General features: G+C 46.4%; 1 protein-coding gene across 3 annotated transcripts; it reads left to right on the top strand.

Annotated features, from left to right (window-relative positions):
• Positions 1–206: 206 nt before the first annotated feature.
• On the top strand, positions 207–24,458 carry LOC133354680 (DBIRD complex subunit ZNF326-like). Of its 3 annotated transcripts, none has more exons than XM_061571728.1 (14): positions 207–302; positions 1,968–2,057; positions 3,811–3,920; positions 5,433–5,469; positions 9,919–10,756; positions 11,329–11,428; positions 11,785–11,825; positions 13,157–13,202; positions 14,768–14,801; positions 15,376–15,523; positions 16,312–16,408; positions 17,426–17,559; positions 19,011–19,106; positions 21,176–24,458. In XM_061571728.1, the coding sequence occupies exons 3-14, from the start codon at positions 3,878–3,880 to the stop codon at positions 22,169–22,171; spliced, it is 2,610 nt and encodes an 869-aa protein (XP_061427712.1). In that variant the 5' UTR covers positions 207–302; positions 1,968–2,057; positions 3,811–3,877; the 3' UTR covers positions 22,172–24,458. The 3 variants fall into 3 exon arrangements, with proteins under 3 accessions (XP_061427712.1, XP_061427714.1, XP_061427713.1); XM_061571729.1 differs by lacking the exon at positions 207–302 and adding an exon at positions 1,513–1,706; XM_061571730.1 differs by lacking the exon at positions 9,919–10,756.
• Positions 24,459–25,148: the final 690 nt, after the last annotated feature.

Here is a 25,148-nt window from a genome sequence, read left to right as displayed (position 1 = left end):
CACGCGGTGACGCCATCGTTTCCGCGCGATGACGCCATCGTTTCCGCGCGATGACGCCATCGTTTCCGCGCGGTGACGTCATCGTTTCCGCGCGATGACGCCATCGTTTCCACGCGGTGACGTCATCGTTTCCGCGCGATGACGCCATCGTTTCCGCGCGATGACGTCATCGTTTCCGCGCGATGACGTCATCGTTTCCGCGCGATGACGTCGCGGGACGTGGTGACGACACGACGCCAGCTTCCGCACTTTCTAGTTTTTCCTCAAAGCGCGCGGAGCGGAGATGGCGCGTGAGCGCCGCGGTGAGACGACCGCCTGGACACCACCAGCACCACCACCACTAGCACCACCACCACTAGCACCACCACCACCAGTACCACTAGCACCACCAGCCACCACCAGCACCACCACCAGCACCACCACCAGCAGCACCAACACCACCACCAGCACCAGCACCACCACCACTAGCACCACCACCACCAGTACCACTAGCACCACCAGCCACCACCAGCCACCACCAGCACCACCACCAGCAGCCACCAGCCACCACCAGCCACCACCAGCAGCCAGCACCACCAGCCAGCACCACCAGCCAGCACCAGCAGCCACCACCAGCACCACCAGCCACCACCACCAGCCACCAGCACCAGCACCACCAGCCACCACCAGCACCAGCAGCCACCACCAGCAGCCACCACCCAGCACCACCAGCCACCACCAGCCACACCAGCACCACCACCAGCAGCCACCAGCACCACCAGCACCACCACCAGCACCACCACCAGCCACCACCAGCACCACCACCAGCACCACCAGCCACCACCAGCACCACCAGCACCACCACCAGCACCACCAGCAGCCACCAGCACCACCAGCACCACCACCAGCAGCCACCAGCACCACCAGCACCACCACCAGCCACCACCAGCACCACCAGCACCACCACCAGCACCACCAGCAGCCACCAGCACCACCAGCACCACCACCAGCAGCCACCAGCACCACCAGCACCACCACCAGCCACCACACCCTCAGACTCACCACACACTGACGCCACACGGACTCCCGTGGTGTGTGGAGCTACCGAGGCCGTGTTCCCCACAAGGCGCTCGCTCGCTTCTATACCGCTGAAGCTGCCTGCGCCACATCCATCCGCCTTGTTTATCATACCGTGTTACCATACCGTGTTACAACACTCTCAAGCCAGCCGTAGCAGCGGTCTGGACAATACACAGTGACACCCCGAGCCTCGCGGTGGCTAGGAGATGTTAACTACCTCGCCTGGTGCACAGGAGGTCGTGTGTTCGACCCTGACGCCTGCTGTGTATTTGGAGTTTGCGTGTCTCTCTCATCATCACGGTGGCTCGGAGATGTTAACTACCTCGCCTGGTGTACAGGAGGTCGTGTGTTCGACCCTGACGCCTGCTGTGTATTTGGAGTTTGCGTGTCTCTCGTCATCACGGTGGCTCGGAGATGTTAACTCCCTCGCCTGGTGTACAGGAGGTCGTGGGTTCGACCCTGACGCCTGCTGTGTATTTGGAGTTTGCGTGTCTCTCATCATCATCACGGTGGCTCGGAGATGTTAACTCCCTCGCCTGGTGTACAGGAGGTCGTGGGTTCGATCCCGACCCTGACGCCTGCTGTATATTTTGAAGTTTGCATTGTATGGTAACGCATGCATTCAATGGATTGAGATCAAGCTTCAGGTACAGCATTCATCTCGTTGTGTAGTCAGTCCATGGAGTTACAATTACAATGCTGTTTTTGATGCACAGCGTTAATGTCTAAGTTCTTTGATTGCGCATGAGAAGGTTTATGTACACCCAAATGATATGCTGTGCATTCGCATCAAAATGTGAATGGCTCAAATGAAGGGTAACAAAAATGAAGCAACAATTGTTTCTACTCTGCATGGAAGTATTATGACTGCTGAGTTTAAATTAATGTCCACATTTTTGCCCTTCTAGATTCCTTCGGTGGCAATTACATTTCAAGACGTGATGATTATGGTTACAGAGACACTGGCTCGAGGGGTCATCACCAAGACGTGTACCGAGGTACGACCTCATACTTGTCAACCCGTTATACTGGTAGGAACCTCCTGGTTACACCAGCCCACAGGGGATTATTGTGTCCGTCCGTCGTGCATCCAAAAATGGGAGGGGTGGGGCTGGGTGGAGAGGGGAGGGTGGGGAGGGGCTGGGTGGGGGTGGGAGGGGTGGGGAGGGGCTGGCCACCCCGTGGTGCCCTTATAAAACTCAACGTTTAACCTACTCACGCCGGCTTGTGCTCGCCCTCACAGTCGGCCATGTTTGCGGAATATACCACGCCGCCGTTGACCCTGGCCATTGACCGAGCAACCCAGCATTCCTACCAGCTCCCTCCGCAGGAATGTGTTTACAGACCAATTCATACCTTATTGGTCACCCCGTGCACTTATAAATATCAACGTTCATCCTTCAAAGTCCCATCACAAGGGAGAAACACAAACAAATAGACACAAAAATTATGTTATTTTTGCCCGTATTGAAATGGCTGCACGCCATGTTGACCTGCAAACCCAATGTCCCTGTACAAGAACACGGGTACACGTTATGGTTTGGCACAGGTACGAGACCTTGATGTCTCCGCGGTGTTTGTAATACAGTCGAACTTCCACGAGTCATTGAGGGTTTGGGCAGAAATGTATTCCCAAAGTTTGTGGTTCTCATTCATGCCGTGTGGGTAAATGACACAGTTCAGTGGTGGCAATCTGCCGGTGTTACTTCTCAGAACACCAAGTACGTGTGTAATGACAGGGTGACACCTGCTGACACGACAAAGTGACACCCACTGGCCTGGGAAGGCAATCGCGGGTACAGGCACAGAGGTAACAGTCAATCAGGGAAGGAGGCATACCTGGGGCAAAGGAAACAGGCGGGGCGAACCGAGATACTCCCGGAACCTGCTCGAAGGTTCCACGAGAGGGCGCCGCCAGAGGCGGGGCCCAGCCACGCCTGGGGGGGTGTAAGGGGGGGGCGGGGCTTAGCCACACCTGGGGGGGATGTAAGGGGGGGCGGGGCCTGGGGGGGTGTAAGGGGGGGGCGGACCCGGAGCTCGTGTGGGGGGGCCTGAGTCCTGGCTGCGTCGCTGTTCACCGACATCTCTCTCCCTCGCCCGTCAACGTGGAAGATCTCCTGCGTGGGTTCCATCGCCTGTCGTCGCCAGCCAGCGGCGGAGACGAGAGGGGGGACCTCGCCGAGTGATCGGCTGTGCGTGTAGCCGGTAGAGGTGTTACTGCCTCGAGTAATATTCAGTGTGACCAGTGTTGGCCTGTGTTGTGCCCAGTGTGAGAAATGCAAAAACATCAGCTATCAAAGTTGATGGTTACACCGTGCGTCAATGGTGCGCTGCATTGGTCAGTGTGGGTGTGTGATAGTCGGATATGCAACGTTGCACTGTTGCCCTTCCCACGCGCCTCTAATTAGCACGGTTGGCTACATACGCCGCCAAAGAAGTTCAACATACATATGAGGGATGAGTTTCAGACTTTTTTATAGGCGTTAAAGATAAATATGGGATTCGGGAGGACATCCCAACTCGACGTACACCAGTTTTACCGATTTACCGATTCATAAATGAACAGGTGCTTGCTCACTCAGAATATACGCATTGTGATTATGCATGGATTAAGCGATTTTCAGCTCGTGTAAATTGCATGCTGGCCATTCTGTAAGTGTAAAATTACGGAAGCTGAGCGCGAGTTGGGTGCGAAAAGTACATTCAGTGCTGCTGTCTTTTTCCATCTTTGTTGATTTTTTTGTGGTGCAGAGGAAGTGGGGCCGCCAGACGACCAACATGTGAAACCTACAGCACCGCAGCCAGCCTTCTGACAACGATGATCAAGATCATCAAGTCTGATCACCCAGCCGATCACCCTGGTATGACTTTTTTGACATCTGAAATGTTTTGTTCTGTCAAGTGAGAGCGATTGATAGAAGGCCGTACGACAACAACAATGGCACGTCTTGAAATCTATTTAGATACTATTTAGATTATTTAGCTGTTTCTTCCTTTTTACTTTCACGAGTTATTGTTAGGCCAAGTGTCTGCGACTGAGTCTTGTACAGCGCTCACTCCGAGATTCTTGATGAAAGGCGAAATATACATTTAATCATTAATAACAACAGCCAGAATGGTCTTCTATGCTTTTCTGTGTTTATCTTGCAAGTTAATTATATGCAGTATTTTTTAATGAAGATGTGAAACTTCTCATTCACAAATCTCAGTGTCCATAGTGAGGCCAGATCTGGTGTGAGATCAGCCAGTCATCTTCATCACAGCTGATTGTGATGATGATGGAGACAGTTTGGGGAAGCCTTGATCCAGTAGGAGACAAATGCTGTTGCTGCTGATATGATGCAAACGTGTTAAGAAAAGTCAAAATGATTTCCTGCTCAAATAAGCATTGAGACATTGGTGTTCATCATTAACAGCCCTGAGCTACTGGTGGTCATTCCTCATTCCTACACAATGTGGTACTTGTGTTATACACCCCAGAAGGATGATGGGTCAACCCAAATGTGTGTATATCTACTTACATTTTGGTACGTGTATATACGTACACAATCATGTTATGTATCTACACAATCACGTTATGTACATATATATTATGTAGATATATACATAGTGTGATTGTGTTGAAATGTTATCACTTGTCTATGGCTTTATGGTTAATTTCTGGGGATTTTTGCACACGGCGTTGTAATACGGTGTTGTTGTTTTTTTGGAAGATCTGCTGGTTTATTCAGGATGATTCTGTTGCGCGTCGTCGCTTTAAGATGTTCTCTGTTCATGTTTTGTTTGTTGCGGTTGCACCCGACTCAAGAGCCGCATGGCTCACAGGGCTATCTCCTATATATATAAAAGGCAAAGTTGTGAATATGTGTGTCTGTTCAAAATGTTTAGCGTACTTCCCGACATGCAACAAACTGGAAATTTGCTATGTGGGTACTTTCCAGACTGTACACCATGCAAACATTATAAAAATAAACTTTTTTTTAGGAGGGGGGAGCTCAATAATGCATCTTTTTTGCACAGCAAGTGAGCTGTGACGTCAAATCTGTCACGTGACCTGCGCATGTGGAAGCGTCACGCCTTGTAGTGTAGTGGTTAGCGCGCCACGCTACGAACTCGGCGACCCGAGTTCGATTCCCGCTCACGGCCACCACCGGTGACGATTATTTGAACTGGTCCTGGGCCTCCCCTAGGTCGACTCAGCCTCAAACAATTAACTGTTGTGGTGTGTGAACATCGCCACTAGGGAGACAAATGCGGCCGGGCGTGGTGAATTAAGTCCCGGGCGAAGCCGGGTCGTAAAGCTAGTACCTAATAAATGAAACTTTTAAAACGTTTGTTAGTCACTGGCAAGTGAATGCTCTTTGTCCGTACAGGTGGAGAATTTCGGGACACGAGCCCACAAGACGAAGGGTAAGTACCGAAACAAATACACTTGTCGTAAAAAACACATTTCGCTTGATACAAACTTGCTTGTCCTAGAATATTACAAGATGAAAATCACCGCTTTGTATTTACAATGAAAATGCCACATTTGTGTTTTTTACATCAAACATCGATCTTATATTCTTGTTAACATTTATTACTTTGGAAATTAACATCCTTCTTTGCTAGATTTGTATGCTCAAGTATTGTTTATTATTTGAAGTAATTAAACATCACTGTTTTTTAGGGTGCCGTTCAAAATCCAATTTGGTTATTGTCAAGGTCACGTCTCCTGGTCTTCATTTCCCTGTTAAACTGAAGGGATGCAAGTGTAATGACAGGAGAGTCAACCTACGGTGGGAATGGACTAGTGGCCACGGGTAGTAATGACGGGAGCCAGCTTGTAGTGCGAATGGACTAGTGGCCACGGGAAGTAATGACAGGGGAGTCAGCTTGTAGTGCGAATGGACTTGCGGCCACAGGAAGTAATGACAGGGGAGTCAGCGTGCAGTGCGAATGGACTGGTGGCCACGGGAAGTAATGACAGGGGGGAGTCAGCTTGCAGTGCGAATGGACTAGTGGCCACGAGTAGTAATGACAGGGGAGTCAGCTTGTAGTGCGAATGGACTGGTGGCCACAGGAAGTAATGACAGGGGGGAGTCAGCTTGCAGTGCGAAGGACTAGTGGCCACGGGAAGTAATGACAGGGGAGTCAGCTTGTAGTGCGAATGGACTGGTGGCTACGGGAGGTAACGGCAAAGGATTCAGCGTGCAGTGCGAATGGACTGGTGGCTACGGAAATGATCAAGAATAGGGGTGTGGCCAGGTGACGTAAGAGGACAGGAGTCGAACGAGTGGTCTAGCGCCAGCATGCAGGTTCAAGAATAGACCACGGGACAGGGGCGTGGCTACGCACCGAAAATAAGGAGAATTGGCAGGAGGCTCTGGGCTGCCTGGAATGGGGTCTCCGCCTGTTCAAGTGTTCGTGTTCAATAAAGAAACCATCCCAAGACAATTGGGTCCCAGTCGTCATTACACGAGTTTTAAAGGCAGTCCCTCGATATTTACTAGGTGCTCAACGGAGCTGAACGGTGAATTACCGTCAATGGCATTGAGTCAGAGGGTCGGCATAGAGGCAGCTAAGAGGAAGAGGCAAATCCTGAGCCACCTGGAAATGTGAACATACAACAGTGAGATTCTCAGCCGTTGACTTTTCCCATTAAAGATAACACATTGAGGAGGAGGGTCTGATTCCATCAAACTTAAACTTCCTTTTTACATCTGCATATTGAGTGGCACCCTTAGGTTTGTGTAGAAAAAGTGCGTCTTAATAATTAGTTTGTGTGAGAGTCGCAACTTAAATGTCAACAAATGCCTATTCACATTAGGCGCTACGGACTGTTTGCCTCCGCATGGTTTTTTGGCATGGCCGTGGGTCACCGTGCTTTGTAGATTGTAATTCCATTATGTTTTTATGTTGCAGTGCTTGCCATGTTTGGAAGGGTTGTGAATTTTAACCAAACAGATTGTCAATTTACATTAAAAAAACATATTCTTGGTTCTTTCGGTAAAGTCACGTAGAAGGGAAATAATAAAATAATATAATTTTTTCTAATAAATAATCAAACGGTATAAAGATATTTATTTTATGTTTTATTTTTATTATCTTATTTCCCTTCTACGTGACTTTACCGAAAGAACCAAGTATATGAATCCCTGCAGTCACGAAAGCTTTAAATCGAAATAAAAAAACCATACTTTACCATTTCTGGCATAACTACAGGTATTAGATATTCAAACAACAAATAGATATATTACAAGGCAGCAAGCCTGCATTAACTACGCATTCTTGTGGGAACGCAATGCAGAGAGTGTATATATGCCAAAAAGGGTAAGGCCTTTTTTATAATGCTGATACAGTCCACATCTGTTTAAAATAAGGAAGTTGTACAAGAAGGTTTACAGCGATTTACAAAAAATAAAGAATGATTACTGATTCTATCAGAAGTGTTGAACACCACAGTACTGCCGTTGGATTTATAAAGACCTCTGTAATCCACACGGCAGCACTAAAACGAATTACTTCACAATGTGAGAAAAGTGAAGCTCACAGGGCTCTGTGCCTGATGCAGACAACACTTTGATGTTTGTGAGACAAAAACGTGTTCCTCTTTTCAGAGCAGGTCACAGGAAATGTTCACAGGAGTCTCCGTGCATACTCATTAAGAGTTTAGAAAAAAATGCCCTTTAATACTTGTGTGTGAGATATCAAAAGAAATATAATAATATAACTTATTTACATATTGATGGCACAAGATGACACAATGAAGATTTGAAAATGAGAAGAAAATTCACGATGAGATTTTATCAAAATATGATCATACATTTTTTTTTAAAGGACACAAAGATCTGAAACCGATGCAGAGTGAACAATTCTCTGCTCGCCACTCCGCGAGTCGTTTACAGCGACGATGGTTCGCGTAGCGGCTCCCACGCTCTCGCCCTGCTCATCTCCGATCCAGCGGCACACAAAAGACAAGACAACTGGTAGCAGTTGGGGTGCATTCTTTGACCTCCAACATAGGGCTGCCACTCAGATATGGGCCTACACAGGCACAGTAGTAGCACACGGCACACCGTCCGTCGGCAGGGTCATCCTTGGACACAAAGGACAGAATGCGTATAACTATTTAGTTCCAAAAAATGTCCAGAAATGTTCACGTCTCGGTTGCTTCAAGACAGAAGTGTGGCTTTTGTGTCGGTGCGCTCTTTCCATCACTTTGTTGCTCATATCAGAAATGGAGGTTTAAAAATAATATTTGCCATTTTCTTGTGGAACTTTGCCATTCACAAATATTCAAGGAGATTCAAGTAATATTTGTATTTAAATATATTGGTGCGGCGCCGCAGTGGTTAGCATGCTGCCCTATGAAACCCTGGCGATCTGATTTGAATTCCCTGGCATGGATTTCATCAGTGGCGAGTGATACCTAAACGGGTTCCACCCCGCCCTCACCCCCCAACCTCATCTGCAACTCGCGCTCACTGGTGTGGTGAAGTATGTGCAAAGCAAATTCCATGATGGGCACAGTGTGGAGAACCATAACAAAGAAAGAGCTGTACATTTTTTAGTTATGGACATGAATGTTAAGAGACATGAAAAACCAACCAGGATAAGGAAAATGTTGGCAGTGATTATTATTCATTGGGCACATGAAGAAATCGGTGGCTCATTACGATCAGCAGTTATTTGGTTTGCGTATATGGTATGGTATGCGGAAAACATCTAAATTATGCTTTAATGAAAAGCCTTTAAGAAGAAAATGTTTCTTCAAAGATTGGGATTGGAATCTGTACGCCGGATTGAATGGTGGCCCGAGGAGCGGAAAGAGAGATGGTGCAGGACAGGGCAACATGGTTGGCAAGTACAGCGGACCCCACGAGTGGGACAAACGCTTGGAAGAACAAGATGACACTGGATTAAATTAAATAAATTGTCTATTGAAGTGGTCATTGTGTGTGGTGCTGTTTGGTGTCTCCACGTTTTAGCAACGCTGCCTTCTACCAGATCCCGAAAAACAATGGCTGATGGAAAAAAAACATCACTATCCATTTTACGGTGAAGTGTTGAAAGTGCCGCCCGTGCCGTATCAGCCTGTTCGGACATTAGAAAATCCACCTCAATAGGCAGCAACCACCACAATGTCAAGGAGGTAGAGATCCCGCAGCAGTTGTGAGGTTGACACTTGATCCCCAAGATTTGCAGTGAAAGTTTCAAGCCTTCTGGCTGTAGGGGCACATCCTCCTCCAGTTAAAATAATTCGTTTGGCTGGAGAAGGTAACTGGAATGCCAACAAAGTCTCCACTCTCTCTGGTTAGACGCTGAAAGTGCAGACCAATTAAACACGTGATTTAAAATGTGTTATTGACCCATTTGATGACTATGCCAGGCATCGATTCAGAGGCTTGCTATGGAGTAGCACCATCCATGCCAAATGCTTCGGCACAAAAACTCACCAACCAACTACTCTGTTCTTTGGAACCAAGTAAAGACGGAAACTGCCCAGTGTTGGTTTTGCTATTGTTTCCTTTACTTTGATGTGGACAATGTAAATCTTGTACCAGTGGTTGTTTCCTTCAATCGCACCAGTGAAGATGTATTCAAAGAGGAAAGTGATGCTTCTTCGCATCAGATTGGAAAACATATTTACAACAAGCAATTCCCAACATAAGCCTCCTTGTGTTGAGTTTGTAAGAAGCAGAAGCAACGGCAAGAATTGTATATTTTGTGTAAAGGTATTTTATGGTGTTTGGACTGATTTTGAAGCTGTTATTAAATATTGTAGGATTTATGCATTCACGTTAGTTTACCTATTTAAATGCTCATTTGCTGTAAAAGGTTATGATACCTTTTTTAAATGTGACTTTTGGTTTTCAGGTATGGCTATCGTGAGTCTTTTGACTCCAGGCAAGACGCTGATAACCTAGGCTACAATAAATCAGAGTTTTTGGACCATCAAGGCAGAAGAAGATTGAGAGGGCCTCAGCATGGTGGCCATAACTCACCTCCAGGTGAACCATATGGCCCACAAAGTCGAAGGAATGACTACGAGATGCATTACAATGCACCTGTTCAGCAAGAGCCGTCTGACCGGAGAGGCTTTGGATGGCCGGGCCAGAATCGAAGACCTGCCCATATGCAAGAATTTCATGGGCTAGGAAACTGGCCCCAATATAGGGGTCCGGGTAGCAGGGCTGATTTTGGAAGCATGAACAACAGGCCAGGCTTTGAATGTCAATATGACAGGCCTATCTTTGGAGGTCCAAACATACCAGGTTTTCGAGGTCCTTATAATAAGCCAGGCCATGGAGGTTTGACAAACAGGTCAGGTTTTGGTGGTCATTCAAATAACCGAAGCGTCGTATTTTATCCAACTGGGATAGTAAATCGGCCAGGCCAGTTACGGCCAGTCACACAAACGAGTAGCGTGAAAGCTGAAGGTCAAAATAAACTTGGAGGCCAACAAAGAAAGGCCTCCAAGAATACTGCTGCTGTGGAATCGAAGAAAGCCTCGTATGCTGCAGCGGGCACAAGCGTTGGCACTCTGCAAAGAGGTAATTGCACCTCGGGTGGTGGTGGTGGTGGTCGGCAGACCCATCCACTGTCAAAAGGCAATGAAGCAGGCAAGAGTGCCAGCCCAGCATCTGGGCAGAAGGCGAGCATGTCTGCAGCACCTCCAAAGCCGCCCGGTTCATCTGCAGCCATTGCAAGCAATGTAAGTAATGTGCTTTTTAATTGTTGTTTACGCTGGACTTGGAACAAAACATCCTTTGTTTGCCTTGCATATATGTACCAAAAAACAACAGTGTCTTCTATCGCTTCTACAAAAAGAGCTGTATAGCTCCAGTGGGCCTTACCTTGTAAACTAAATATAACTTGGTGTAGTTTTAGTCAATAGAAAAGCACTCTGGAGCACTCTACCAATTGAACGCACCCCTGAGTCTACAAAAAGCATCATCATCCAAACTCTTCATGTGCCCGCCAACCAGGATCCGGCCTGGTGGCACAACGGTAGCGCGGGCGGCTCACGATCTTGCAACTTCAAATCCCGGTTGGCGGTTGACTCAGCCCATCATTAATTCAGGTTGATAAAACAAGTACCCACTTTGTGGGGAAGTCAACAAGCGGTTGTCCTTTGGATATACTCTCCTCTGTCACAGCAACGTGGAGTTTCCACCAACTGGCTCAGGTCTGTAAGCAGGAGGCGAGCAATGCCTACGTGCTCAAAATCGAGCAGGGACATCTCTGACTTGCTTTGACTTGAACGTGATGTGTCATCCCCGGCAGCTGGTTAATCCAAACGCCTCGAGGTCTGTGAGGCCCGGCACGAGCCTCAAGAGGACGTTCCCACGAGGAGAGGCTTCGCAGGCAAAACAATTCAAACCCGGTGAGCGAACCCACCCATTTAGAGCCACGCCGGGATGAAGAATTGACGCAGAAATTTGTACACTCGCTTTATTATCGTGTGCGTCTTGTGATGTATGGCAGAGTGAAAACGATATGTTAACAGTGAGGAACTAGAGATTTTCACAATATCTCTATTTTATAATCTTAAAGTGTTGAACCATGGTTTCAAAGCTGGGGTCTGCTGAAATGCTTAGGGCTCTGTAATGGTGCATGACTGCTTCCAACTGTGTATACAATTCTACAAGGCCTCATGCTAATAGAGCTACGTGGAGTATTTGATTAAATTAAAGATTGTTTAATATTTTCTGTTTTATTTATTTCAATTTAACGACACAGAAATAAAGTCTTCAAGTTCGGCACCGGGGAAATCGGGACAGGTAAGCAACATTATCCCAGAGATCTCTGCGCCCAGCACAATCACGCTTCAGCAGTTGACGGCTCAAGGCCCAAAGCCTCCCAGCGTCCCCCTGGGTAACATTAACAACACTGGTCAACACACTTTTTCTGGCATAAGGTATTACAACGGTTTTAAGATAATTTTGGGGTGCTGATTCCAAATCTGGCATCAGTTTTTGTCTATCACATCAGGTTTTTGAGATATCAAATATTGCATTTTCAATAAAAACTGCAGAAGAAAAATATTAAATAAATGTGGATATCTACATAGAATGATATTATAAACACACTATCCTAAAAATATAGCACCATATTTTAACACTAAAGCAGTCACTGACTCGCAACAACTTGCAATCATAAGTGACGGAGTTTATTTTGGGTAAAATCAATGAAAATGGGGTATGCCGATAGCATAAAATGAGATGTGATAGAGCAAATCTGAGATCAGATTTGGAATCAGCACCCTGAAATTAGTCTAAAACAGCTGCAAAAGTCCAGGCCAGAAAAACATGTATTTTTTTTGTTGACCAGTGTAATGCCTGCCGTCTGCTGTAGATGGGGCCAATTAACCTCAGTACCCACACGTATCATCTTGCTGCATTCACCTTACCTCATGATAGAAGCAGAAGAAGGGCCGGATTACCACAGGGGCTTTAGGTACCGCCACAATGTTCACAAAACCTCGAGTGAACGTGACGCTACAGTCTCATTTCCATTGCACAGAAAGTAAAATTTTGCTAAAACTTATAGTTCATAGGAGATGAATTTGAAAATGTGTTCTGAAATATAACACATAATGGGTGCAATGTTGTTGATGCAAATTAATTTAACTGAGTCGGGGCTCTTATCTGGTTATACATGAGGGACTGGCTATTGCCAGTTTTGAAAACAAGAGATGACCACATTCACCAGGTATATTTCACTCAAACGTCACCCCATTAAGCCACGTGATAATCAATCTTCTGACCATTCTGACATTTGCAATGGCAACTTTGATCTGAGAGAAGATCAACATGCATACAAGTGGAGGAGGTGTAATGGCCGCTTAATGAAACAAAACATTTCAAATCTCGACCGAAGTTTTGGGTTTTTTGGATAAAAAATCAGGAGCACATCCCAAACCGCTAGACTTCACGGCAGTGAGAGCCAGACCCCTTGTTGTACTTTGTGTGTTGTGCAACATGTCTGGTGTCACATTGTCAAGCTGTTCACACGGTTGCTTAACACTAAAGTTAGTTTGAATATGTAGACCAATCACCACACACATGGCGCCTGAGTAATTCACTGTGTTGCCTCTGCGTGTTCCCTAAAGGCCACCCCAGAAGGCAGAACGGTGTCTATCATGGAGTTTTTGCAAGGTGAGTGTCGGACTTATTGTGACACTTTTAAGACCAACGTGGTGTTTGTGCCAAGTGTGCACCATGCAGATGGCTTTCAGGTTTCATGAAGATATCGAATGTTTCATCCCAATTTCGGATTTTATTTGTCTGCTCCCTGTCCCACTGTTCACGTGTAACTTGCATAAGAATTTAAATAAAGTGGCATTAAAGTTGGATGTAGACTTTAACCGTCAGTGGTAATAAACACACACAAAAAACCTCGATACATCCGGCAATAGCACTGCTGCCTCAATAAGAATATTGATATAATTGGGGATGTTTTGAGCAACGGTCCTTTATTCACAAGACAGAGAGAGACCAGAGAGGTGTGATTAGTGGGAGTTCATTTTGGTTGTTAAAATATTTTACATTGGCTCTCAAATTAGTGAATTACAAACTAATACTTAAACTAATCTATTTTACCAGGTAAGGCCCGCTGAGATATAGAAGTGACCTGGTCACAAACGATAGCTCGAAAAAGTGGCTTATCATTTGGAAATTTATAGCAGCCATATACTACAAATCCATGTTTATAAATGTGGAGAGAAAAACCGGAGGACCCGGAGAAAAAGCCGCGCGACCACGGAGAAAATATTCACACTCAAAATATACAAACTCTTTGGTTCTCTTCGGTAAAGTCACGGAGGTATAAAATAAAATAAATCACGACATTTCGGGCGCAACACAAGCGTCCAGTCCATCAGGCCCACTCCCACCTGATGATGGATGCTTGTGTTGCGCCTAAAATGTCGTGATTTATTTTATTTTATACCTACATGACTTTACCGAAAGAACCAAAGAGTATGGATTCCTGCAGTCACGAAAGCTTCAAATCATAATATACAGGCGTCACGGTCGGGATTGAAGTAGTTAACATCTCACCACCACGCCGCCCCATTGTTGCAATGAAACTTCAACGTGACCTTTTTCAGGAGACCGGCCAAATTGACCGGTCGATGCAGGAAAACGTTTCCTCGGGGGAAGGTGTTGACGGTAATTACGCCAGTAGCGACTTTCTCTGGATTTCCAAACGTGGAACATTCGATGTTGGAAAATGCACAAGCGGGGAGATGTTATAATGAGGCCTCGCTGTCATTGAATTTCTTTGAACAAAGTTTGCACTGCTAGACGCTGGTGCCGATAGGAGTGGGATAGACGAGAAAGCGCAATAAAGGTCGTAGAGGCAGGGAAATAATTTGGCGATGCAGCTGCTGCTGCTGCGTCGCCAGTGGTGCACAAGTGCAATTAATAAGCGCGACACATTCGTCACTAACACTGCGGCCTTGCCAGGGAATGTATCGGCAATATTTTCGGAAATTGCCCTGTGCTATAATTCTATAGCACATAGCAATGATTTTCACGTGCAGGTATTATGGTTAATGCAAACATGATCTCTTGTAAAAAGGTGTCAGTTTTGTTGCCAGATAAAAAGGGTAAAAAACCTATTATATTTTGCTACTAGCAAAGGAGGTCTCATGATGACTATTATTTAGTCAAATCAAGATTGACTATTATTTACACGTGTGTTTGTTAATTTATTTCAGACATGGACAAGGTGCAAGACATAGGAGACGTTTTGTAAGTGTCAATCTTGAATCGCTTAAGATGTCTGGCCGATGTGTGTAACGATTATTTATTACAGTTAAGCTGTGCGCTATGTTTACATTCGGGATATTCTTTATGATATCCAGTGGTGTTTCCCTGCTCTTGCAAGTCACAGGGTATTTAAGGTGCACTTAAAGTCTGCAAGCTTGGATAAATCTTTCACAAAAATCACAACCACAAGTAAACCTGAGCCGGTGGCAAACACGGCAAACAAGCTGTTCTCAAAGTGCTTTTGTTATATTACCCCAATTCGAATCCTAGCCCATAACCAGCAATCATTGGTGAGCGATATCCATTCTGGAGGGCCCCCCCCCCTTCACCAACTCGCACTTAGGAGCGTGATGAAGTATGGTCAAACAGTCTCATAACCAACACGGAGTGGGGGAGACCTTCATCCAGCAGGGCCCTGGCGATGGAAGGCCGTGTACGTGTTTCAGTTTTTTTTTTTTAAATGCCCGCGCCACGTTGTGTTTCCAACGTATGTCTGTATGTTGAGCTTCTTTCGCACCGTGCGTTGCCAACCACGACTCGTGAATGTGCCCCGTAGTGCCATGTACAAGTGCTTGCTGTGCAAGGTGAAGACTGCGGAGCGCTCCCAGATGGACGCACACATGCAGAGCGACATGCACAAGCACACGCTGCACGACCTTGGCGAAGACCACCCAGACGGGACGGAAATCTCTGACTTTCTCGATGTGAGCTCAAATCGGCTTCTGTCTTGAGCTTGAATGAACAAAAATGCGCGCTTTTCAAACTCCACACGATTATTCGTTTACGGAGTCTGCGTGTTCTCTCTCACCCGTAGTATGGATATTTTTCTGGGACCTCTGGTTTTTCCCCTCCACATGCGTTTAGAGTATTTGACTGCTATAAATGTCCACGTGATAAGCCACTTTGTTGGGCTACATAGCTCAATGTGCCTTACCTGGTAAGATTAAAAATTTGTTTATATTTTAAGTGATTTGTTTACCTTTCCTATACTATGTACTATTGTTTTTTTGTATTGTTGTTGTAACGTTCTGACCCTGCCCCTACTAGACATCTGTAAAAAAAAATCTTCATAACAAATAAATATTGTGATTCTGAAAAATAAAATTCTGATCTGGCAGTAGACAGAGAAGAATGTGTACCTCATTTGGCATCTAAGTGAATTAAACAATTACGCGAGAGAAAAGAACACTCTGCCATGGAGTATAATTTAGATGTGTGTGTATGAGAGAGGTCTCTTGACGTAACTTCGGATGTTCTGTGACAACTACTTCTGGGCCCATTCTCTTATCACGAGGTGGAGTTGCGAATTGTATTTTTGTTTTCGTGCGACACGCCACGATGAAGCTAACGTCACGAGGGGGGGGGGTGGGAAAATAACAATTTTAAATATACATTGAATGATGAAAGATAAATAAAAATAATTTAGTTTTACGTTTTTTACAAATGTATTTGTTGTGGTTGATGTAAACCTGTGATTTGTCTGTTCCTGCAGGCACTGATGAGCTGGAAGAATCGGCAGGTAGGCGACAGGAGGAGACGGGCCCATGGGCCGCTCACAATGAGTCTATCTGTTACGACGTCAGGCAAAGGTTTGTGTTGCCCGTGCGTGTTCACGAGAATGCACGTTCACTTGCCTTCGGCTAAAATCAGTGGCGAGTGATATTTGAACTCGGTCCGAAGGCCCCTTCTTCGCCAGTGAGGTGAAGTATGGTCGTACAACCCTCATGACGGGCATGGCTTGGGGAGCCTTTCATCCAGCAGTGGATTGATGAAGAGCTGTGAGCAAATTAAATCCTGGCCAACTGAACACATGGGTGTTCACGTAATGATCTGGCCAAATATTAGTCGTAATTAATTGACCAAGCAAATTTACATTTTATTTCGTTCAACCCGGTGAGAACTCGAGTGACCAGGATAGTCTCATTCGCAAGAGTGACCTTCGGCATTAGTTTACCAGTCGGGGTGAGGGGTGATTGCTGCTCTGTATAATCCCAATTGAGCAATTGGCAGGTAATTTGAACCCTGACTGGCACACAATGCCCAAAAACGATGTGATGTAATTTTTTACGTCCATTGTGAATCAGAGTGTAGTATTATTGAGATTACTTCACCCACAGTATTAACCAGGGCGGCCTCTTGATTCCAACCATGAGCCTTTGCAACAAGCGGCGAATGCAGTGCGAGAACTAGGCCGCATCACCGCTCCGTGTATTGTTTTAGCTCGCACTAGTAAGGTGAATACAGATTCAAACAATCAAATGTACTAATCGGATATGTATGTATATTGAACTTCTTTCGCACCGTATGTAGCCAACTGTGCTAATCAGAGGTGTGGGGGAAGGACAACAAACTAAATGCAAAAACAGTTCTCAAGAAACTCTAACGTTTTGACTGAAATGAGGCCAAGCATCTTGGGGAAAATCCAACAAAAGTCAGAACAAAACCCAGCAATTGGTGTCGTATCACAGGAGCAACCGTTAATTTGAACGCGATATTAACCGTTATAATTGCCGTGTTTCCCGACGTGTCTAAGTTGCACGTGTAAGCCTCGGGAGTTACATCCTCCTCGTGTTCTGACCTCTTTTGCGGCCTTCGTGTTCCCACAGCTGGAGCGGAGCTGGATGAAACCATGGAGGTGTTGCGCACCTCATGGTGTCGCGCATGCGGCATGTGTGTGCCGTATCTCGCCAGCAGTTTGCAGGGCCACATGAACTCGAAGGAGCACATCAAAAGGAGAGAGGTCAGAGAAACCTTCTCCAAAGGGGGAAATTTAAGGAATCTGCTCGGGTTTATTTTATGAAATGTATAGGATTTAACTTAAAACAGTCTGGTTGAATGATGGTCCGGTGCTCGCTGTTACTCGCTCACCGGTCGTTAGTTGCCTCCTTGTGACTCTTCTATCGCTGCGACTGTGGTTATCCATTAACTTGAATCATTGATTCCTCCAGCCATGCTGAGGATTCGGTCTACCGGACTGTTTTGTCTCCTCCGCAATGTGTTCACCCATCACACTGCAAGTCACAACAATACTCAACCCACTCACTCAGTCACCACACTGCAAGTCACAACAACACTCACCCACTCACTCAGTCACCACACTGCAAGTCACAACAACAGTCACTCACTCAGTCACCACACTGCAAGTCACAACAACAGTCACTCACTCAGTCATCACACTGCAAGTCATAATAACAGTCACCCACCCACTCAGTCACCACACTGCAGATCAAAAAATTTTTTTTCAGCTCATTTCCTCACACTGCTCGACTTGGGAAATCTCTCCCGTCATCTTTTTTCCTAAACTATAATAATTAAAGAAGTGCGCTAAATCGTATCTATCGCAGCTTTCAGTCACTGTGAGAGACGGCAATTGACCAATCATTCTGTTGTGCAGAACACACAAGAATAATTGGGCATCATTGTGGAGAATATAAGTAATATGATGTCTGCTTATTTATGTTGTTACTTTTATTCTCCATAAAAAAGTGCAAAGATTATCGGGCAGTTTTCCAGCATTGGTTCAAGCGAGCCTGACTGCTGATGAGAGACTGATTGTTGAAACCGGTCCAGAGTTTGCTGATGTTGAATCAATGCTCCTGAAAAGATGCGCTCGCAGATGGCCGTGCGGCCGATGCGAAGTGCAATCAATGCCTTCGATTTTAGTGTGGAGAGGCAAATATAAGGGAAACAAATATCAATGAATAACAAATGAATGATTACCAATCTATATAATTACAATAACCTCCCCCTCCTTGCCTCGAATCACTGCACCAGATTGAATTGAATTAAATTATGACGTCACCCTGATGCTGCTGCTCTATTTAAGACCGGAAGCAACAGGAGCGCTTCACCATTCTTGCCCGATGAAGCTGATTGTAATTATCAGCGAAACGTCGTACTACTCAAATTTTAAAATGCTGTTGATTCTCTCTTCAGCACACCGGTGGGCTAAAGAAGTGAATTATTTTGTCCTTTGAAAAACGTGACACATTTTTTACTGTTTGGCCATGTCGGGTGGTGGAGGGTTACGACACATTTATGAATAACGCGATCTGACCCAAAAACCTATATTATGAATAATATTGGTCGCGAAAGCCTACGTCTTAAATTGACGGAGGGGAGTGTCTGCTGTTTTACTTTGTTGGTATTGTGCAGAGGGTACCGTGCTTAATTGGTCGTTGTTGCCTGTAGGCTTACAACCGGAAGAGGCGGAACCGCGTCGTAACCGTGGCGAAGAGAATCATGGGCCAACAGAAACACTCTACCTTTTTCGAAGCGTTTCAAAAGGCAAGAATTTTTATTCCCAATCACCCATTTGTAGAGCCACGCGTGCATCGCCATGCAGTCACGTGTGAGGGCTAGGGTGCACAGGGAAGTGAATTGGCGCGTACACTTGTCGCTAAAGAAGCCGCCAACGCATTCGTCAAAAACGCTTTGCAGCCTCCGATTAGCACAGTTGGCTATGTACGGTGCGAAATAAGTTCAACAAACATACAAAAAAATAATCATCGACGTTTCGGGCAGTGGCCCTTCTTAATTGCATCTAGTACATAATGAAGGGCCATTGCGTGAAATATTTCCAATTTGACATTGTTTTATATTAAGGCAGTGGCATTGGAGAATGTGTCGAGTGCTTGTGCGCCACTGAAAACGCAGCATCACCAAATAATTTGTTTAACGCTAAAGAAATAGTCGCTTGAGATTTACAAATTACGAAGCGCAAATGTTTACATTTTCTACTCGCGCTCCACCGCGTGGATATTTGTTTTCACATTGTTATTGATTTACTCTTTTTATGTCCATTAATTACACAGCACTGGGTGAGTGCTGTCCCTGAGTTTGCTCAACTCTGGAGCAAAGCCCTTACACGTGCCTGGCTGTCTTTGCTGGGCATGCTTGTCTGTGGTTGTCATCAGCATTTCTATTTGGCAATACCTATGCACGAGTTTGCTTTACGGTTGTTAAACGACAACTCGTAAACCAGTAGCCATTATCGCCAATCGTTGTCAGTGAAGTTTAGCTCATGGTTCGCCCTAAACCGCATCCACACAAACCATGGCAGCAGATGCACAAATACAAATATAAGAACTCTCAAGTCGCGTGCGACTGTGGACATCCAGAACAGAGAACGTACAACGTTATAACAACGCAATGCCCCGATCCACAAATCCAAAGGAGACATCGCAGCGATGACACACTCCGCTGCTCCTGACACGGTTATCTGGCTTGACCCACCTGAATGTGAAATCGCAGTTGTTGGTCTGCATCCAAATTAGCTGTATGAAAGAAAAACAATAAGTTGAAGTTTAGTCACGAGTGCACCGATTGGCTGGCAGCCAGAGGTGGGACAAAGTCATTGTTATGCAAGTCCAAGTCGAGTCTGAAGTCATCAAATTCATGACTCGAGTCTGACTCGAGTCCAAGTCACATGACTCGAGTCCACACCTCAGAGGTGGGACAAAGTCATTGTTATGCAAGTCCAAGTCGAGTCTGAAGTCATCAAATTCATGACTCGAGTCTGACTCGAGTCCAAGTCACATGACTCGAGTCCACACCTCAGAGGTGGGACAAAGTCATTGTTATGCAAGTCCAAGTCGAGTCTGAAGTCATCAAATTCATGACTCGAGTCTGACTCGAGTCCAAGTCACATGACTCGAGTCCACACCTCAGAGGTGGGACAAAGTCATTGTTATGCAAGTCCAAGTCGAGTCTGAAGTCATCAAATTCATGACTCGAGTCTGACTCGAGTCCAAGTCACATGACTCGAGTCCACATCTCAGAGGTGGGACAAAGTCATTGTTATGCAAGTCCAAGTCGAGTCTGAAGTCATCAAATTCATGACTCGAGTCTGACTCGAGTCCAAGTCACATGACTCGAGTCCACACCTCAGAGGTGGGACAAAGTCATTGTTATGCAAGTCCAAGTCGAGTCTGAAGTCATCAAATTCATGACTCGAGTCTGACTCGAGTCCAAGTCACATGACTCGAGTCCACACCTCTGCTGGCAGCGAACGCCCAAACCGTACGGCGGCCTAAATGCCCACACGGTTCACTCGCCCTCGTGTCTCGGTCACAAGGTAAAGTCGCAGCCCTGCAATTGCTCTTTCACGCCACTCGTGGCGAAAGGGCCTCTCCTGGCAGGAGATCTAGAGCGCTTTAGATCTCCTCTTCCGTGCTTACCAGACCCACGGGGGAGAAATGGGCGTAACCATACTTTAGCCCACCACCGAATGTTTTCAATGCTATAAATTTTAATGCAACACTCCCATGCCAACTCTTCACATGTGGGTACGTTTGCATATGCTTTGCATTCAATAATTGTTTTTTGTTTTCTAAAACCCCTTTCTTTCCCATCAGGGTATAGATACATTTGAAAACACGAAGTTCTTTATTGACAAACAAGGAGACGTAAAACTATTCCAAAATAATCCACTGATTAAAAAGGTACAAATATTTTTGGGCATCGTGCCAGGCCAGAGCAAACCAAATGCAGAAAGTATCACCGAGGAGTGCGCTGAAGACGTTGACCCCAACGATGCTGAGCCCCAAACAATCGAGCAGCGTTCCGCCGGCGAGGCTCTGGAGAGAGTAGTAGGTGCCAGCAAAGGGAACGGGGATGCCTGCGTCATATCCTCCACTGTCGAAGCAGCCGTGCGGTGTAACGCTGCGTCATCAACGCAGGGGAACGAGGCTGTGACCGTGAGTCGGACGAGCGGGGAGAAGGAAGTTCACGAAGAAGCGGCAATTGAGGAGAAGGGAGAGAGAAATGTCGCGGGCCGAGTTGTGGAAGGGGAGTTTGAGGGCAAGATTGAAAATGTGGTTTACGAGGTCAGTGAAGAGGTGAGTGAAGAGGTCGAAGGGATCGTAAGCGACACAGATGAGAACGTGCGTGGCGATGATCGTGAATCTGTGGAGGGTGTGGGGATGAAGGGCGGCACGGAGGTCACTCGCGCAAATGACCTGCTTGCGGCGAAAGAGAACCCTGGACATTTTGTAGAGTCTCTGAAGGGCGGTGGTCCACACGCAGTGCCTACCCAGGCAGAGGGTGCTAGCAGCAACTCCAAACGGGACGTCTCGCTCGTGAAATGCGCCGACAGGGCGACCGAGAGCCACAAGACAAGCGTTACTCCCGACGTGGGCGTTGAGAGCCCCGAAAAGGTGACGAATGTGTGCACCGAGGAGGATGTGAAGAGCAGCAGCGTTGGACAGGGGAGCGAGGAAGGAGGAGGATGCGGAGTGCCGGCTTCCCGCAGGCCTGCCGCCCGGGGGAGGGGGAGCGGCCCGCGTGCCCGCCGTGGCCGCCCACGCGGGGCCAAGGGCGCCGAGAGGAGCGGTGGCAGGTCCCAGGAGTAGGCGCATCCCTCTTCTTGCTGCAGAAGTTCACGCTTCAAATGAAATCCGGCAGGTTGCCCTCGTTAATGCTGCGGGGGTGTATGAACCGTGAAAAGCTACACACGCCCATCTGCTTGGCACTGCTGATCACAACACTCATCTTTTCACACTCTCCGACCTCGGCACGTCTGACACCCCACCCCCCTTTCTTGGCTCAAGTCTCACCTTTTCTTCACGCACATTTTAAATCTCCTTCAGTCACTCCGCTTCCTCGCCCTCCACTCTCGGTGTCGGTGTTCCACAGGGTTCGGTTGTGGGTTCCTAACGCTTCTCTCTCGATATTTCGGCTCTTGATTATATTATCTCTCCTGATTTGAAGCTTTCGTGACTGCAGGGATTCATACTCGTTGGTTCTTTCGGTAAAGTCACGTAGGTATAAAATAAAATAAATCACGTCGTTTCGGGCGCAACATCAGCCAGCGTCCTTGCACGTCCCTGCCATCTAAATCATTCTATTTTTTCACAATTTTGAGTGAAGCCAAGTGCGTTGAGTGAAGGGGCTCTGTAAATGTGCTGGCATCATGGACCACTTCTTTTATTTGGAGATTACTTAATTTGGATTACACATTGCAATCACTGACACCCTATTGACGGACTAATACCAAATATCAGGCCAGTGGTGAGTCATCTTGTACCACACAGGGACAGCTGCTACTGGGAGTCCCCCTTTGAATGGTCAAGATGTGATTTGATGTTGTGTGCTTTGAGTTGCTGAGATGAATGCAGAGATTATGAAACACTAAGAGAAGTCAGCCAGACCACAGCTTTGAGAAAACGTAGGGCAGTGACTTTTATATCGTAATGGGGATTCAGTCAACTCTAAATTGTCCGTGGTTTGATTATCCGGGTTGCGGATTAACCATGCTTTTGAAAAAAAAACTGCATTTTTTGAGATATACCCTGTGAGGTGGTACGAACTGAATTTCTGAAAAAGCTCCCAGCACGTGCAATGAAACGTCGGATGTTGTGCCAATCTCATACGCAGCACAACCCAAAAATACATCAGGGAGCTGTGCGGTATAACCACAATAACCCCCCACCTATCGTTGCGCGCACTCTGGTTATGTTAGTTTCTGTTCTTCCTTGGAAGGTTCAAACATACGATTGCAAACATGTTGGAAAGTGAACCAATTTAATAAACAAAGAGACTGCACATGTCACTCTCATTCTACGTTAAGTTAACAAGAAAAAGGTGAACTTAGGTAGTAGGTTTTTTTCAGTCAATATGATTTGGCAAATGTTTTTATTCAGACTTTCTGCATCTTGTCCTTAAGATTATTCAAGTTGCCAATAGCCGCGTTCACACTTATACGCATGACAGTTTAATTAATAGTCTTTGGGTCTTTCGGGAAAGTAACGTAGATAGGTTCAAAGATTGTTATTTTTTTGTTATTTTATTTGAACCTATCTCTGTGACTTTACCGAAAGATCCATAGAATATGAATTCCTGCCAGTCACGAAAGCTTCAAGTCAAGTTTAATGAATGTGGAGATGTCGGGCGGTGGGGAGGGTCTTGCGACTGCAATTTGGCCAGATCAGTATGCACCTTCCGACCCACAGGGGGAGCATACTAATCTGGCCAAATGTGATGCAAGTGGAAGGAAAGATGAAGAAGGCAGAAGAAGAGGTGGGGGGGGTGATGTTGTGCGATCGGACACGCTGGCCCGGAGAGCGGACAGAGAGCTGGCGCAGGACACAGGGCAGCGTGGAGACGGTTGCAAGGACAGCGGAACACGCCACATGATGAGTGGGACGAACGCGTGGGAGACGAAGAAGACGAGTATGAGGCCCTACCCAAAATGCAACTGAACAAATAGGTTTTTGTTTTACCCTAAGTTAGGTAGACTTTATATTTTCAGTGTGTGTTTGTGTTTTCTTTTGCGGGCCACCGGATAATTATCCAGTGAAATAGCAGAGGAGGGGTGGCCTGGAAAAGAAAACGCACACTTAGGTTCAAGTTAAAAATTGAGCCTATTAATTTCGAAAGTGATTTTCCGTTTACATCCCTGAGACGGTGGTGGAAATTCCACATTATTATGGCGGGGGCAAGTATGAACTACTCCGGACGGATGATGGGCTGAGTCCACCCCCCCCCCCCTCCTACCAGGATTTCAACACACGTCCTTCCGATTACGAGCCACTTCCTATACCGTCGAGGCATTTGGCCGGATTAATTGTAAATTAATATAAATTGTTTCTTTTTTTATCACCTGACATGATTTTTTCATTTTAGAGTTTAGGCCTGAATAGTGACTGTTGTGTAATTTGATATTGCTGAATTTATCAAATTAAATGTCTTCAAGACGTTTTACTCGCGTTTATTGATGTCGTCCATGAATGGGGGTACAAGCAATGATGTGTTGGAGCTGTGACGTGACAAAGGCATCAGCAGTGTTCAGTGCTACTACCTCGCGTCTGAATGTCTTCCCGTGTGTGCTACCAAGCACGCGTTCACGGAATTTGCCAAATATCACAATTCCAGGACCCTCCATAAAACGAGGAATCAGACTTGGTTAAGTAAATGGCATCAGCCCTCGCACTGCCGGTGTCCACCCCAAATCCAGCACATTGGAGGCAATGGTTGACGGATCGGTTGAGGTCCACATCCTGGATTTCCAGTGTTTGGCAATTCCGGTTGCCGAACGAACACATTGTCCAGTCGCACTCATTACACACACTGCTTACTACAAATGAACCACAATACCTCGCTGATCTCGCCAAGGAGTATAAACCACCATCACGCGAACTCCGGTCATCCTCACAGCGGCTTTGGCTACAACATCGAACGAAGACGGTGACCGCATCGCGCGCTTTCAGATGCGCGTCTGCATCTGTCTGGAACACTCTTATGCGCTGGAGCTATGCACTTTAAAATCTAGATTCAAAACTGATTTCTTTAGAACAGCTTTTTGTGTGCAGTTGTCCTCCCCCCGCACCT

This window comes from Lethenteron reissneri, chromosome 48 (genome assembly GCF_015708825.2).
Source record: "Lethenteron reissneri isolate LAM-NWPU_2019-01 chromosome 48, ASM1570882v1, whole genome shotgun sequence".
In the NCBI taxonomy this organism is placed as follows: Eukaryota; Metazoa; Chordata; class Hyperoartia; order Petromyzontiformes; family Petromyzontidae; genus Lethenteron; species Lethenteron reissneri.
The sequence above is the reverse complement of the archived record's forward strand: the minus strand, read 5'-3'. Positions and strand labels throughout refer to the sequence as shown.